Below are 15,391 nucleotides of genomic sequence, written 5' to 3' on the forward strand. Positions count from 1 at the left end.
TAAACACTTTAATTAACTTTGGGGGTGGGGGCGGTTGGGTGGAGGGCAGAGCAATTTGAAATAGTTGCAAGTTTAACCTTCCTGTAACTAACTATTGTGCTTCCAGCAGAGGGTGTTAAATATTCAACACAGGAAGGTGGTCAGGTTCCTTCATAGGCGGCGCATGGGACTCCGTTTAATTAAAAGCTTTTCGTTGTAATTGTGACTCTCATACAATCCTATCATTAATTAGCATCGCTGAACATATCCGCCAGTGGGGGGAAGCTGAAATCAGACAGGACATCATGTCTGGTGCTACTCATTTTGGCACTGAGAAGTAGAGAAGAAACGGTGCCGTCAAGCATTCCTCATTCATCAGTGGTCAACATCTTGGACAATTTGGGCTTCCAGACAATCCTCCACAATCTCCTACAACACTGAAAAAGTTACAAGATTATTACTGCACTTGCACAGTATTTCTCTGTGCCATAAACATGGTATTGTTTTTTTTTTTTGGTCTTATGAGATGAGCTTATAAAGATTTTCTCACGGCCCCTGGGGACAGTGTTGAAATGGGAGGTTGCCAAGGTTAATTCAAGGTGGCAAATGTTTGGGAAACCGTGTCTCTCTATTTGTGTGTGTGTAAAAGACTTGACTGAACACAAAATAAGTTTTATGTGGGCTTTATTCCCGACTGGACAAAGATATGTCAGATCAAAACAGATCAAAGAAAAGTATGCGACAAAAGTAGTAGCTTGCATAATAGGGAAACAGAAATGACTTTTCATCCCCAAGCCCCAACACTCCTTGTGACTTAAAAGTGCAACGCGACTGAACATTATGGTCCATTCTGGTGAGAGGCGGACACACTTACTGAACACTTTCAGGCGTGTTGGATGCACACGAGACAGGCTTCTGCACAACAACCAATCTCCCCTGTAAAGAACACATAAAACACCGAATGACATTTCACAGTTAGATGAACACAGAGTATTTCCATCTGTTTCAGACGAGAACACTTCGCTACATGGCTGTCGCACGACCCACCACGCGGCAGCGCTCAAACTCCCAAACCACGATATTCTACTCGAAAAATATCACCCAATTAATTAATCGTCAGTCAAAACAATCAATCAGCTTCATGGCAAAATAGTTTACTGATTACAGTACCTGAATATCGCCCGGATGACAAGGACGATTGGAGGTATTTCGAGTTGGAGAATGTAGCATGCATGGCTACTAGGCCGTCACCTTTCGCGGGCATTTCGTCCACCCTTCACTTCCGGGTCTGAATCTCACTCGCGCGACGTGTTCCCGCGGGACCTTACCTGCCGCTATGCTAACAGTGACAGTGCTACATTAATTTCACGAGGGCAGAGGGCAACATTAATGAAAAGATTCAAAGTATGGTTGACATGGTTACATATTCATATACAGTGTGTGATACACACACACACACTGTATATATAGTATGCTTTTATTTGCTGCATTCATATATTAGACAAGATTCAAATTAAACTTTAATAATGAGTCTTGCGGCGCATATGTTGCTAATAAATTGGTGCTACGGTCCAAAGAGAGCGCCCGGTTTTGTCTCTGTGCTTTTATAGAAAATAAACTGGGAGAGAGAGAGAAAGACAAGTGCTAGCAGGGCCGCATTTGCATGAATGCACATTATTCACTTTCTTATTTATTCCGCAAATAAATGCAGAGCAAAGCAAGCGGATTGTTCTCTTGCCGCCATGACAAGAGGAGGGAAGATGTGCCTCTTCGTGATCTCCTGCGACATCAGCCTTGGCTAGCCTTGACGGCTCTCTGTCTCACGTTCTGTCACTTTTTTCAAATGCCTCTGATAAGATTTGCCGTTTCTGTGGTGCTGAGAAGGCTTCTTTTATTCCTTCTCTGCCTTACACTTTGTCAAATGAAAAGACAACACGAGCGCACGAGTTGACGGAGGGCCGGGAGACAAATCGGCGGTGACAGGTGCGAAGCAGAGATGTTATTTTGGGTGGTAACGGCGTAAGATTTAGGGAGGTGACAGGAGAGAGATGACTATGAGCGGCTCAGAGAGGAAGGAAGAAGAAATCGGCTCCTCGGGAGTTAGCGTGCGGCCTGGCGGGCACACGGACGCGACACGCATGTCGCCAAGTGGATTGCACGCGAAGCCCGCGGCCAGCGTTTCCTTCCTCGTTGCGGCTCATTACGCGGCCCGGGCACCGGCGAGTCGCGCTCATTAACTGGCTTGGGTCACTACCGGGCCTTCGGCTTGTTCTCCAGACTATTCACGGACCTACGGTCACATATGCGACGTCGATTGCCACTGCCATAGGCGGTAAGGCTTTAATTGCGAACTCGTGTACCTCGGTGAGCTGCCTGAAGAGTTGGCAAACACTTACCGCCCCCCCCCCCACCCCCGGGAAGATCCCCAGGACATCATTCAATAGGCGATCGATGGCCACGGCTCACCACCTGGAGCGTCATATATAACGGGCCACGTCACATGGTCCTCTTTCTGACCATTTGCACATGGCAACTCCATGGGGAGTCAAAGACAGCCTCAGACGGCTGGTAGAAGTAGAATACCGCCATCTTGGACCATTTGGACCGTGTTGAGTCAGTGACGAGTCATCGCGACGCAAAATAAAATAAAAATCAATTGCATCTATTACTTTAGTTTAAAACAAAACCAAATATATATTTAAAAATAAACACGATTCAGCATGTTAGCCGTTAAGTAAGCCAACTATTTTTGCCACGGCGTTGCGACGCACTGGCAAAGAGGGTTACACACAAAGCTGTCGTGTCTGCGAGAGATACGCCGCTGCAGTTGGGGCTCACAGTAATCCTTTGTCACGTACAATGCGCAAACATAATAACGCTCACGTGGCTCTCGAGTACGCTATCATCAGCACCGCCGTCACGTCGCATCGCATCAGGAACATGATACCAGATAAGACGCCAAAAGCTCCATATGCCTTCAATCCTCTTAAAAGGTCCCCCTTTAGCAGTTTTCTTTGCCAAATCATTTGGGTTGGAAATGAGGAGGCCGCACTTTTTCCAAGCCGAATCGTCAGGGGTGGACGTGGGGAGGACGCCGATTCCCGCGAGGCGTCGATGCGCGCACTCTCAAGGCCAGAAGGACTCATTACCATGCACCATGTCATCTGCTGTGGGTTTGGCCTGAGATTTACAAAGCCCGCCAGTGTTTTCCCCGACTTGGCACATATCTAAGTATGTTTTAGTATCAAAGCAGCTTTCGGGGGTGCAACGGAATGATCGAGTGCGAAGACGGCTAGCTGACATCTTGTTTCATATGATACGATCTCCAATGTCGCGCGGCCTCGGGAGGCCGAAGCGGAAAATGGCCGACATCTCATTCGTCCCACTCCGTTTCCGGCTTTGGGCCCATTCCCATGAGCTCAGAAAGAGAATTTTCCCAAAATCTCTTCAAGAAGCATCCCTAACTGCTAACGTTAGCCTCTGCTTTTAGCTTCCGAGTTGTATTCCCGATACCGCATTTGCTGTGCCTGACTGCTCACCACTGCTGTAAATAATGGACATACTGATTGGTCTTGAAGCAATCACCAGATGTGACCAACCCCCCCCCCCCACACACACACACACACACACACACAAACAAGCAGCATGTAACAGTCGCGTTCGATACCCAGCAGCAGTTCACTGAAGGGTCACTTACAACCCAGTGCGGTTGCCTGTCACTCAAATAAACACGCGCACACAATGACACAGACACACACACGCGCTCGCATCCCTGTGGGCTCGAGTGTTTTTGCTTTGTTGGAAATGATAGCGCCGATTTGCAAGCGCATCGCCGTGGCAACAGCTGTTTTGATACATGTCGACAGAACGTGGTGCGCCATGGAGATAAGATGTGGGAGGAGCTATGATAGCGGGATGGAGGTGTGGGGTGGAGGGCCGGAGGGGGCTTGCGGTGGGTTCCGTGTGCCCGAGTCCATCTGATGAATGGAGACAAGAGGGGGGGTGGGGCGCTTGAGATGTCTCATCCCGATAAAAGGAGGCCCGAAGATCTGGGATGAACCGTTATGGGTGCACTGTGAACCGATAGAGGGCGAGAGAGACAGAGAGAGGGGGGTTGGGGGGGGCAGGAGAGCGTGCTGCTATTTTCGTCTGGGCGTTGTCATGGAAACTGCAGCCTCACTCCAAATGGAGACGTCCAGAACACGCGTATCGTCGGAAAAATGACGCGGAGGGCCCAGCGCGCTACTCGGACATGGACGCACAGAGCTTCCTGCCGTCCGTCTGAGACCCTACACTACACCCCCACCTCGCCGACCCCCCTCCCCCTCATTAGAATCAGCAGGAGGGTGTCGGGTTATGTTTTTTTTTTTTGTTTTGTTTTAATGTCACCAATGTTCACACAAGCATCATCCTCATCCGCTCTCCTTCCATCCGTCTCCTGCGCTCTGAAGGACGGAGCTATTCCCACATTTCTCTGTTGCTACAGCAACACCGCAGCGAGAACGGGAAGGAAGGGACGCAGGGAAGAAAGGAGAGGGGAGGGCGGGGGAGTGCAGAAAGAGGCCTAAAGATAAGCGGATGTGTGAACAATGCTAATTTCCAACGCGATGGTGAACTCCCCGCTCGAGTCGCACCGCACAATGCGCAGCCTCCAAATTTGCATAATGGCCCGCGGGAATATATTAGCGTGCTCAAATAATTCTTTTCTCAGTTGAAATGTCATCAAGCTCAAACCCGCGCGCGTTCCTATAAGTCCGAGCGTTTCCGTCTCATGCGATCACACGGCGATGTCAAGGCAGCCATGAGACAAGAAGATGCATCTCTCTGGAAGCCAGATTGCAGCCACGGGAAGGCCGAAGCTATTTCGCATCAATGTCATCATCCCATTCGATCAGGATGTTGAACACATTTGTATTATTGCTTCATATCCACACACACACAGTACAAGGCCCGAGAAGAAAGCAGCGTTGCATCATGTAAAGATGCATCCCTGCGCCGCAGAGGGGGCGAACACGTGTTTGAGCAAAACTCAATAGATGCGTATCATATCTTATATTGTGTCATTGGTGCCCGATTCCTTCATGCCGTTTGGTCCACGGAGCAGTCTGCTGCATGTCAACTGTCTTGCTTGTCCTCTCCCAGGAATCAATAACTCATCTCTCCACGTCAATATTCCTCTGGCCCCATGGGACTCAAATGTCCTTCTTTAGGACAGAAGGAGAATTGGCAAGATGGCAGCGGCCAAAGTGGAGCGTCGTCAGGCTTTTCTCGTGTTTTGGGGAGCCTTTCCGCGCGAGTGGGATCTTCGCTCTCCAGAGTAAAGGCGTCGCCTCCAACAGACGTTACGGTCAATCAAAAATCAATTAAGTAGCAGCTAATAACGGCATGCGCGCCGAGCCCCCGCGTGTGCGCTTGCGTGCGTGGGCGCGTATCCGCCGGGGAACGTTTTGCGACACGCTGTACATTCCTGCAGTAATTACTCGGCGGCGTCCGCTCGCCGCAAACTACATTATGCGCGGGACGCTCTGGCTGTCATTCCGTCACGTAGGCTACAGAGGATGAAGTAATTCTGGGACAAGTGCTACTCGACAGACAGAAATATAGGCCGGGGGCCACCCTGAGCCGACTCGGACCAATATATGAGTCGTTTATTTCACACGTCATGATACATGGCTAGACAACTGTACACATTATATCAAACTAACAAAAATAAAGGAGTACATCGTTGAAACGCGAGAAGCGCAAATGGCATCGGACAGATATGAAAGTTGCACCGTAAAAATGCAGTTCTTGCAATTGTCGTACAACCGGACAGCGTTATTGTTGAGATACTGTACATTTCCATTCCTTGCGGGATCCCTTCGGGGGGAGATGTGGAAACGGCGGCGTTTATGGCATGACGACAGTCACCGCGAGCGAGGAGCTCGTATCAAAGTCCCGGCTACGCACACACACACATACACACACATTCACGTCCAAGTCAAATCTTGACCTTAGCCGCACCAACCCGTTTGCAAAACCTTGGTGGCAACATCGTCAGAGTGGACGGCATTCAAATTACAAGAACACACGATACACCCTCGGAACACAAAAGAAATCGTCATGAGTACTAGCCAAGCAACAGACAGAAGTTGGTCAAATGGAGTTTGCTCCACGACAACCGAAATAGCCTCTGAGCCAATTCAAAGAGTCACAATGAGTGTTGCAATTGAGCCCTTATGTTCTCTGAGAAGTCGCCCAGCTGAAACCCCGCCCCCCACCCCCCTCCCGGCTCCGCCCCACCTCGTCATTCGCATAGAAACAAACTCGAGCGGAGCCTGCGCCCGGCCCAAAATATCTCTGCGTCCGAACTTTGCGATGAGACACGTTTCAATGAAAATAGATTGATAGAATTTGTGGATTTTTTTTTCACAGTAGTTTGTACTGCAGCGTACACCTTTCTGTCCGTCGATTTCTGCCTACGTTATCGTCGCCTCCATCGAGTCACTTCACAGCAAGTGTGGCGTCTCTTTGAGAAAGAAAAAAAAAGGGCTCTCCCATTTCATCGCTCTGCCGTTCCTGTCCAGCGGGGTCACTACGTACGAGTCCGCAAGTCCTCCGTCACTGCTGGCCGACGGTGATTTCGGGGCCGAAGATTCCCAAAGACGTCGTCGTCATCGTCGTTCTTGTGGTCGGGATGTTGTTTTTATTTTGTCCGCCCATTGGCAACGCAGTTTGGAGAAAAGGCAAACAAAGCCTTTGCTTTGGCACAGATTTACATGGTAGCAACGTCCGTTCCTCCATCTCCTGGGCCGAGAGCGCCACGACAAACGCTAAAGTGGCCCGCCGCCGTCATCCTCGGACGAGTCTTTGCGTGTGGTCGCCGTGTCCCGTCCATCGAGTCAGTAAACCCCCTCCTCCGTCCCCGCGGCGGCGCTTTTAGATCTGAGTCTCCTGGACGTTCTCCTTGGAGCTCCCCTTGAAGAGAAGCGGCTCCATTTGGGGGTTCTGGTTCTGGCCCATAAAACCTTTAATGGAGCCGTGCAGGGCCATGGCGGGCATGGGGAGCGACATGGGCAGAGGCGGCGACATGGAACTCGGGGCGACGTTGCCGCCGTTTCCCGAGGAGACGGGCAAACCGGACGTGGAAATGGGGACGGGCATTTGCTGGCCTTGCTGGTTCTTGCGCAGTCCGGCCGACGCCATTCCGTCGGGCCCGATACTCAGACCCATCACGTTGTTGTTGAAATGATGGGCCTTGTAGTAGTGGTTGAGCGCGTCGGAACGGCCAACCATTTCGGGACAGTGCCTCCGCAGGGTTCCTTCTGCGCCGCCGCCGCCTCCGCCGGCGTTGACGGCGGAGCCGCCAGAGATGCCGCTTCCCGCACCGGCGCCGATCTCGTCCTCCACGTTGACGATTTCCACGGCTCTGGCCGGGCCGTGGTGCTTGTGCAGCTGGTGTTGCTTGCGGAGCTTGTAGAAGACCACCAGCATGACGGCCGCCATAAAAGTGATGGCCACGAAGCAGCCGATGATGATCTTGGTGGTTTTCATGACGTCGTCCAGGCCGGGAATGTTGGTGACGTCCACGACGGAGACGGTGGCCGCGTTTTCCGTGGGCCCGTCGGCCCGCGGGGAGAGCGAGGAAAGCGAAGAGGCGGCCGGGGCGGCGGTGAAGCCGTCCGAGACCCCCCTTTCCACGGCGGGATTGGGGAAATCGATGAAGGTCTCGTTGATGTACTGCCTGGCCGAGCTCTTGTTGTCCCCTCCCCCCGCCGCCTCCACCGTCTCCACGGTGACGGTGGTGAAGTAGCTGTAGCTGTTGCCGGGGTCCGAGGCGGACACGTTGAGCACGGCCGTGGCGGTGGTGTTCCCGGCCGAGTTGCTCACCATGCAGGTGTACTGCCCGGTGTCCTGCACGGTCACGTTGGTGAAGTTGAGCGTTCCGTCGTGGAGCACCGAGATGCGCACGCGGTACGAGCCGTGGGTCATCAGCGTGCCGTTGGGCGTGAACCAGTTGACCGAGGTCATGGAGGTTCCCGTGCGGCATTTGAGCTCGGCGGCCATGCCCTCGGTGACGTTGAGGTCGGCGGGCGGCTCCACGATGACCGGGGCGTAGCAGGTGAAGTGGCTCTGATCCAGCTCGCCGATGTACTTGCCCTTCAGACCCGGCGGCGCGTGGCAGCGGGCGCAGCAGGTGGTGTTGCTCGGAACCGTTTCCTTCAGCCACCAGCTGAGCCACAGGACTTCGCAGTTGCACACCCAGGGGTTGTGGTTGAGGTGCACCCTTTCCAGCTGGTGCAAAGGCGTGAAGAGGTCGTGAGGCAGCGAATGCAGCGAGTTGTGCGACAGGTTGAGCTCCTCCAAGATCTTCAGGTCGTCAAAAGCGTTGCGTTCGATGACCGCCACCTTGGAGTGCATGAGCCACAGCTTCCGAAGCGACGCCAGGCCCTGGAAGGACCCCGGCCGCACGATTCCCAGCTGGTTGCCCGACAACTCCAGCTCCTCCAGTCGGACCAGCGGCGCCAGGTTGGGGATGTCGTTGAGGCCGCACATGCCCAGATTCAAGAAACGCAAGTTGATCAGGCCCTCGAAGGCCGCCTCCGAGATGAAATCCAGTTTCCTGAGCTCCCCGAGGTCCAGACGGCGCAAAGAGGGAACGCGGTGGAAGGCGAACGCCGGCAGCGTCTCGATGGGGTTGTTCCGCAGCCACAGCTCCCTTAGCTTGCTGAGGTACTCGAAGGCCTGCGACGGCACCACGGTCAGGTGGTTGTCGAAAAGCTCCAGCGTGTTGAGGTTGGGCAGCCCGTTGAAGGCGCCCACCTCGATCTGACGGATGCGGTTCTTGGACAGCTGGAGGATCTCCAGGTGCCGCAGGTGTTTGAAGGTGTCCGACTTGATCACCTGGTGCGCGAACAACAACAAACGTTTTGGGCCACCTCCCCTCAGACCGCGCCGCCCCGGCCGGGCCCCCCGCGCGACCCCCCCGCGTGACCCCCCCGCTCACCTGGATGGCGTTCTCTTGGAGATTGAGGTATCGCGTGTTCTCGGAAATGCTCTCCGGCACCTGATCCAGAGTCTTCCTGGTGCAGATGACGCGGCTCGCCTGATTGGAGCAGCTGCAGGGCGCCGGGCAGGAGGGAGCCGCCCCCGTCGGCCGAGGTCCGTGGTTGTGGAGCCACAGCAGGAGGTGGACCAACCACAGGAGGGGGGACGGGCCGCGGTGGCTGCTCACCATGACGGCACGCATGGCGACTCAGTCATGACCCACCCCGACTGCTGTCTGATGTTCCGAATCGCCTCCGAATGGGGAGGAGGGGGGGTGGGGGGCCTTTAAGTGCTTATTTTTATGTTCATGTTTGATGTTCCGATGCCGTTTTTCTCCTTCATAATTCAGAAAGACGGCTCTGATCTGATATTAAAGACTCGCTCAATCACTCTCTCTCAGTAGATCCTTATTTCACTTTGCGACTACCGAGTAGCGTGCTCTTCATCGCATGTTATTTCAACAAAGCGCGCCCCCCCCCGTTTTTTTTGTTCCCATGACAATTATTAGTCTAAAAATGAAAATGAAAAAATTCGCTCCGGAACAGAAAGCGTCTCCTCTGTAGAGGATGTTTGTTTCTTCTCACTGTAGAAGGAGGGGCCAGGGGGCCGGGGGAGGGGGGGGGGTTAGAAGAGAGAAAAGGAGAAAAAGAAAGAAAGGAGGTCAAGTCATGCACAGTGCGGTAGCTTGGAGATATTAGCCTAACACATTCATGCGAGGATGCCCGGGATGGAATTGAATTATGAAAAGATGACAACGTCCCGGGACTGGAGACAAGGTCGCGAAGAAGCGAGAAAAGAAAAGAGTAGAAAAGAAAAGAGTGGCCCGGAAGTGGCCATATTCTTGACGCTGAACTGAACGACTCAATGGGCATCTGAAATGTCCCCCCCCCCTGCAAACAAACAACAACAAAAAAAAACCAACACTAGATGACCAGCAGGACCATGCGCGCAACCCGAATTTGCCTCCAGAGAACGAAATTCACACTTGAGCTTGATTCTTGCAATCCAGCAGAAAGCAAGAACGCAACGTCGTTAGGATTCGAACAAATGCGACGCCTTCACGCAGGCTCAAGTCATTGTTGAGCGCGCCGCCTAACGCCCAATTCGGCCACGCGCCGGAGCCGCCCGACCGACCAAACGGGACGTTGAGAGCCACGCCGATATATGCTGCTGTAGCAAAAGCGTGCCCTTGGTTGAGAGGCCGCCGCGCACTTTTTAGGAAGCAGAAACGCCCGCAAGCATCAGCGGAATCGCTAAATTTAGCGTTCTGGAGACCTTCCGACTCCACCGCGGACGCCCTCTTCCGAGACGCGCGTTTGATTCTGGAAAGCGACCGGGTTTTTTCACACGCTCCGATGGCGGCGCTCTGCGTCTCCTCTGCTATATGCGGCGACGACGACGACGATGGCGACGACGCATGGGCTCCTAGGAACACGGTTGCCGTGGCAACCTGCTCACTCACCATTTGGTGTCTTTTTTTTACTGTCCGGCGCCCCGTTCTGCATTCTGCTGATGAGCGTTTGCCGCGCAAAAGGCACGACGGGCTAACCGCCGCCCTCAAACGTCAGACATGATGGTCGGGTTTCTTCCTAGGTTAGGTCTACGTTTGAGGGGGGGGGGGTTTGCAGGGACGAGAGAGCAAATTGAATGCAATTTAGAGGGCTACGGAGCGGAACACCTGACAGGGTCAACATCCCTGAGAACTGTTCTATCGGCTAGCGAGGAAATCACGCGTCCACCCGCACGTGTTCTTGAAGCAGCTGTGGTAGGCGAGGAGGGGTTGGGGGGTGGGGGCGGGGGTCTTTGCACAGCCTTGGGGGAGCAAAAACACATTCTTGGCATGTTAAGGACCACGCGAGGTAACAAACCTTGCTAACAAGCCTGTTGCCTTGAAACGCCATCCTCAATCTCTCCGCCATATGAGGCCACTTAGATCTCGTACAAAATGACACTGACTCTTTTCTTTTTGGGGGGGGGGGGTGACGGTTGAATCAAGACATGGTTGTACGCCCGCATTGAATTTATTCCTCCTCTCCCCCTCTGAAGGAAATCCTCCAAGGTGTATTTCCTCGTTCCTGCCGCTGTTGTTTTTCTTTTTTTTTTTTAAATCTTTGCTGCTCTTCGGTGTTGAGAGCGGATTGCAACAATGTCGCTATTGATTATTCGATCGGGCCCGAGAGAGCGCTCAGTCGTGAAAAGACAAATTAGCTGCGAGCCGCTGACCAATTGCTAAAAAGCAATCTCACGGCGACTTTTCCGCCGTGAAGGTTTATGAAGAGGCACTTTGGTTTTTTTTTAGTTTTCTTTTCGGTGTGGGGTGGAGTGGGGGGGGGTCAAAAAGAAGGGTCTATCTGGCGCTGGGTTGTTGAGTCCACGCATTCAAGGCCCGATGAGATGACGGCGTGCATGAAGACAAAGCGGCACAGGTGCAGCGGGGCCAACATCATCCACTGTAACTATGACAACACTCGATGGATGGCGATGGGGGCACAAATGCCGCATCAAATGATGACAAAATGTTGCATTTTAAATCATAACAATCATTTGAAGAAAAAAAAAATCATCCTCATCCGAGTGGTTTAGTGAGCCGAGCGAGGACCAGCCTTCAACCTGTGCCCCAATCCAAGAGAATGGCCTTATTCATCCATGCAGCTGCGCACTTTGCTCTGGAACGCAATTGAAATTCCGAAAAGGCCGAATTCTGCACACGCTGCATTACAAAATGGCTCGCACCCTTTCGCGCTTAATGACAACTGCACCCACAACACCCCCACCCCCACCCCCTCCGCCGCCCCTCGAAAGGCAACGAAATGCGCTTTTGATTGAACCTCAAGGTTTGCGCGCGTGTCCTTTTTTGCGCCGAGGAAATATTCATTCCGTCTCAATCGTCACGCATCCTTGCAGCCTGTGCACAATTTGCCCCCCCCGACGCTCTCGCGCGGATGTCAGCGGGCGCACGGCGGAATGGAGTCGCGGCGACCGGCCATTTCCTTTCGCGCTTTCCCTCGGAAGGTTTCACACCTGCGCGGGCGCGCGCTTACCTCGGCGTCGCGGAGTCTAACGTCGATGTTTTTCCCTTCAACATCCTCATCGGCGCTCGCCCGTCTGTCTTTTGCCACCCCGCCGCCTCCCCCCACCCCCAACCCCCTCACCCTCCACCCCTTCCGCCAAAATGGATTGGCTTGTCTCCCGGGCTGAGTGCTGGCCTCTTCTTGTTCGCCTCGTCGGCTATTCCGCAGCGCCAACGCAGCGGCGGGCGGCGGAGTTGCTGCCGCTGCTGCTGCTGATGACGATGAACACAATCCACGGCGTCACGGATGGAACCAGGCGGCATGAAAACATGAAAAGCGAGCGCGAGGAAATTCACTTGGAAGGCCACCGGGAGACGACGATGCGAAGTAGGATCACGTCGAAGGGGACGAGGATGCACGCCGGCGTCCGTTCATCCTTGGAGAAGGCGCGCGCGCGCAGGCTGCGCGCAAGTACAGCCCCAAACACCCCCCCTCCCCCTCCCTCGCTGCTCTTTACGCACATTTCGCACCTCCCCCTCTCTGAATGCCACTAAGAGCAGCCGGTGTGCGCCTCTGGCGGCTACACCTGCAGTCGCGGAGCCGTTCAAGCACCCGATGCTGTAAAATTTTGGAGTCGCGAGTCACCCCGTGGAACACTCCGGGACAAGTTCAGGCTTTCCAGTCAGCCAATCAACGAGACTTTCCCCGACTTGATTGATGATTCGCTAAAGCCACACAATTTTTGCCCTGGTGCTGAGCTCCAAAGGTCTTCGGTGGACTCGCCCCGCCTCCGGCGATATTTTATGAGCCCCGTGACTTTGACTTCCGACCCTTTTGGGAACAACGCGCTTTTCACTTTTACTCGCGACTTCTGCAAGTCGGCTTGCTCTCAGCAATGATGAGAAAGTCATTGACGGTGACCATCGTAGGAGAACTGGATGCGCCTCCCGACTTGCCCAAGACAAGAAGTCAAAGGGGTCAGTCAAGCAGCTTGCCAAGATTGACTGAGTCAAGGTGGAGGGGCAATTTTGAGCAGTTTGAAGAAAAAAAAAAGCCAGCACTGTTAGTACAAAGCCTGGAGGCTTTGGCGCCAAAGCCAAAACACAAATGTCAGGAGAAGCCTGCAAAAAAACTGCAGCCATTTTGCTGTGCCATCAAATAGATTTGTCATGGCTTGGAAATGATTTTGTTCTCCCATGAAGGAGATCCCCCTGTAATGCCCCGAAAGCTCTCTGCTAGCCACGGCTTGTCCTGCAAGCCTTTTGCAACAGCTGAGCATGATTTGGGGCTTCGTGAAATGATGCACATTTGGTGCTTTGCGCAAAAGTGTCGCTTGTGCAGACGACGCGTTGGCATCGAGCGTCGCCCCGGCGCATTTGGAGCGTCCCCTCTTCTCAGTTGTTGCCCTCCTCCAACTTAGCGAGTCTTTGCTCTGTCCCGGCCCACACTAGAAGCTCAGAGAACACAGAAGGCCGGTTATGCTTCCGAAATACCCCCCCCCCCCAAGATATGACAGCCCCCCCCCAACCTGCTTCCTCCTCATCCCCTCCCTTTTGCACCTCCCTGCGAATGCCGTAGTGAGCATTGTTCAAGAGTGCTGCCTTTTTTTTTTTGCTGAAAGCCTGCAGAGCAATGAGGTCTCTGTGCCTTTTCGACCCCCCCCACTCCCTCCCATCTACTCCACCCCCCCCCCCCCCTCCTCTATTAAATTTCCAGTCACACAGCAGTGCAGAGGATATTCCTCCTTTCCCTTGCCCCCCCCACACCCTCCACCCCCCTCCCGCGTTCTCTGCTGAAATCTCAGCTCACAATCCGGCTTGCGTCCCGCTCCTCTCCGAACGTCTTTTTGCCTTGCAACCCCGGCACCCCCCCGCCGGCTGCCACGCCATTTCCAATGACTCCGCGCCGCCCCTGCCAAGTCGGCGGCCCTCGCCCCCCCTCCGCGCTTTCCACTTCGCGTCCTCACTGTGTCATTGCACATTGAATCTGATATCCCCGCCCCCCCCCCCCCACTTTCTGCCACGGGAGAGGGAGGGCGGCGAGGATTTGGCTGAGGCCCGCTAGCGCGCCGAGACATATGTGGCATGCTGATCGCGACGGCGAGGTGCGGCTGGCGCCGTCAAGGGAGTTTTGGGGGGGCGGGAGGGAGAGGGGTGGAGGGCGCACAGACACACGTCCGTCACTTCCAATCCCCTCACCAATGTAGGGGGGGGCATTGGGGGGGGGGGGCTGGGAAAAAAAATCATAGAAAGTGGACATTTTGTGGCGCCAATATGCGGGAGGCTGAGAGACAAAACCCCGCTGGCTCAGTATCTTAGCAACTGCCTCCATCTCCTTGGAGACGGGGGCCTGACATCATTTCCTGCCTGGGAGAGGAAAACTCACTTAAGTGTGTGCGTTTCCGTGTCCGTGTGCTTTAATGGAAGTTGACTGCATGTTCCACGTGGGCATGCGTCGGACCGGCACACTCGAATTAAAACTAAACGACAGTTTGACTCCACCAGTAGAGGTGAGATTTTGTCATCGCTATTGTATTTTCTGCCACACTTCCAGCTGATTATTTTGAGTTCAAGAACCGCATTGCCTTCGATACGTGATGGCTTTGCCGACGGCTCATCTCGAATGTTCGAAGCGTCAGCGTTGAGAACATTGAGCGATTTGCGACGCAAACGTGTTTATCTTTCACTGCCCTCTTGTGGTGGAAAAGGAAAATTGCAATCAATCTCGGGACGGATCGGATGATTGAATTGCGTTATCCTTGTCCCACCGGTAGATTGTGCTGTTGGAGCGTTTTTTTTTTTGGGGGGGGGGGTCCATGTTTCTTCCCATCTAAAGCCACCAGTTGGACTGTGCAGTCTGTGTTTGCTGAAACTAAGCCATATGCCCTGTGAACTGAACTCAGGCTAAACTGATTTCAAGCATCAATGTCCATGATAAAAAATAAAAATAAAAAAACAAGCAGAAAACACAAGCCGCACACTCAGCAGAGGTGATTATAACATTTAATCACAGGCTCCTATCGCTGCGCCGCGTCGACTCAGTCGCTCCGAGGTTTGATTTACCCGCCCTCTGGTGAGGAAAAATCTCATTCACGAGACGGATTGCTGTGGGGGGCCCTCCGACCGGCCCCTATAAATCATTCTTTAATCAGAAGCCTCGGAGATTGGGTGCAGGCACCCTCTGGAGCGAGACGGCGACGTGGCGACTCCTCCCCGCGCGCCGGCGCAGCCCCGGCGGTTTTTATCTTCGCGTTTCCCCCCTCCGGGAATGTCAGTCCGCTCGTCGGGGAACGAAGAGGGATGACCCCGACCCGCGCCCTTGCCCGAAAGCAAAACACCGCGGCGCAATTGGTGTCTGTCAACGGAACGCTGCTG

The 15,391-nt window shown here is 53.8% G+C and overlaps 1 protein-coding gene and 1 long non-coding RNA gene across 2 annotated transcripts; both read right to left on the bottom strand.

Moving 5' to 3' along the window:
- Nucleotides 1-646: 646 nt before the first annotated feature.
- LOC127603340 (uncharacterized) lies at nucleotides 647-2,613 on the bottom strand. Its single transcript, XR_007963024.1, has 2 exons — nucleotides 1,150-2,613; nucleotides 647-915 (listed from the first exon to the last, which is right to left on the bottom strand). It is a non-coding gene; the product is annotated as an uncharacterized LOC127603340 (long non-coding RNA).
- Nucleotides 2,614-5,601: 2,988 nt separating this feature from the next.
- On the bottom strand, nucleotides 5,602-12,513 carry lrrc4bb (leucine rich repeat containing 4Bb). The gene is made up of 3 exons (XM_052069389.1): nucleotides 12,048-12,513; nucleotides 8,966-9,589; nucleotides 5,602-8,862 (listed from the first exon to the last, which is right to left on the bottom strand). Exons 2-3 carry the CDS (start codon nucleotides 9,206-9,208, stop codon nucleotides 6,898-6,900), a joined length of 2,208 nt encoding a protein of 735 aa, XP_051925349.1. The 5' UTR covers nucleotides 9,209-9,589; nucleotides 12,048-12,513; the 3' UTR covers nucleotides 5,602-6,897.
- Nucleotides 12,514-15,391: the final 2,878 nt, after the last annotated feature.

This window comes from Hippocampus zosterae, chromosome 7, assembly GCF_025434085.1.
Source record: "Hippocampus zosterae strain Florida chromosome 7, ASM2543408v3, whole genome shotgun sequence".
Lineage (NCBI taxonomy): Eukaryota > Metazoa > Chordata > Actinopteri > Syngnathiformes > Syngnathidae > Hippocampus > Hippocampus zosterae.

Excerpts from the sequence above, each read along its gene's own strand:
- lrrc4bb (XM_052069389.1), bottom strand. The coding sequence starts at position 9,208 with ATGCGTGCCGTCATGGTGAGCAGCCACCGCGGCCCGTCCCCCCTCCTG. Across the intron at positions 8,863-8,965 it reads TCCAAGAGAACGCCATCCAG|GTGATCAAGTCGGACACCTT; the intron begins GTGAGCGGGGGG and ends TTCGCGCACCAG.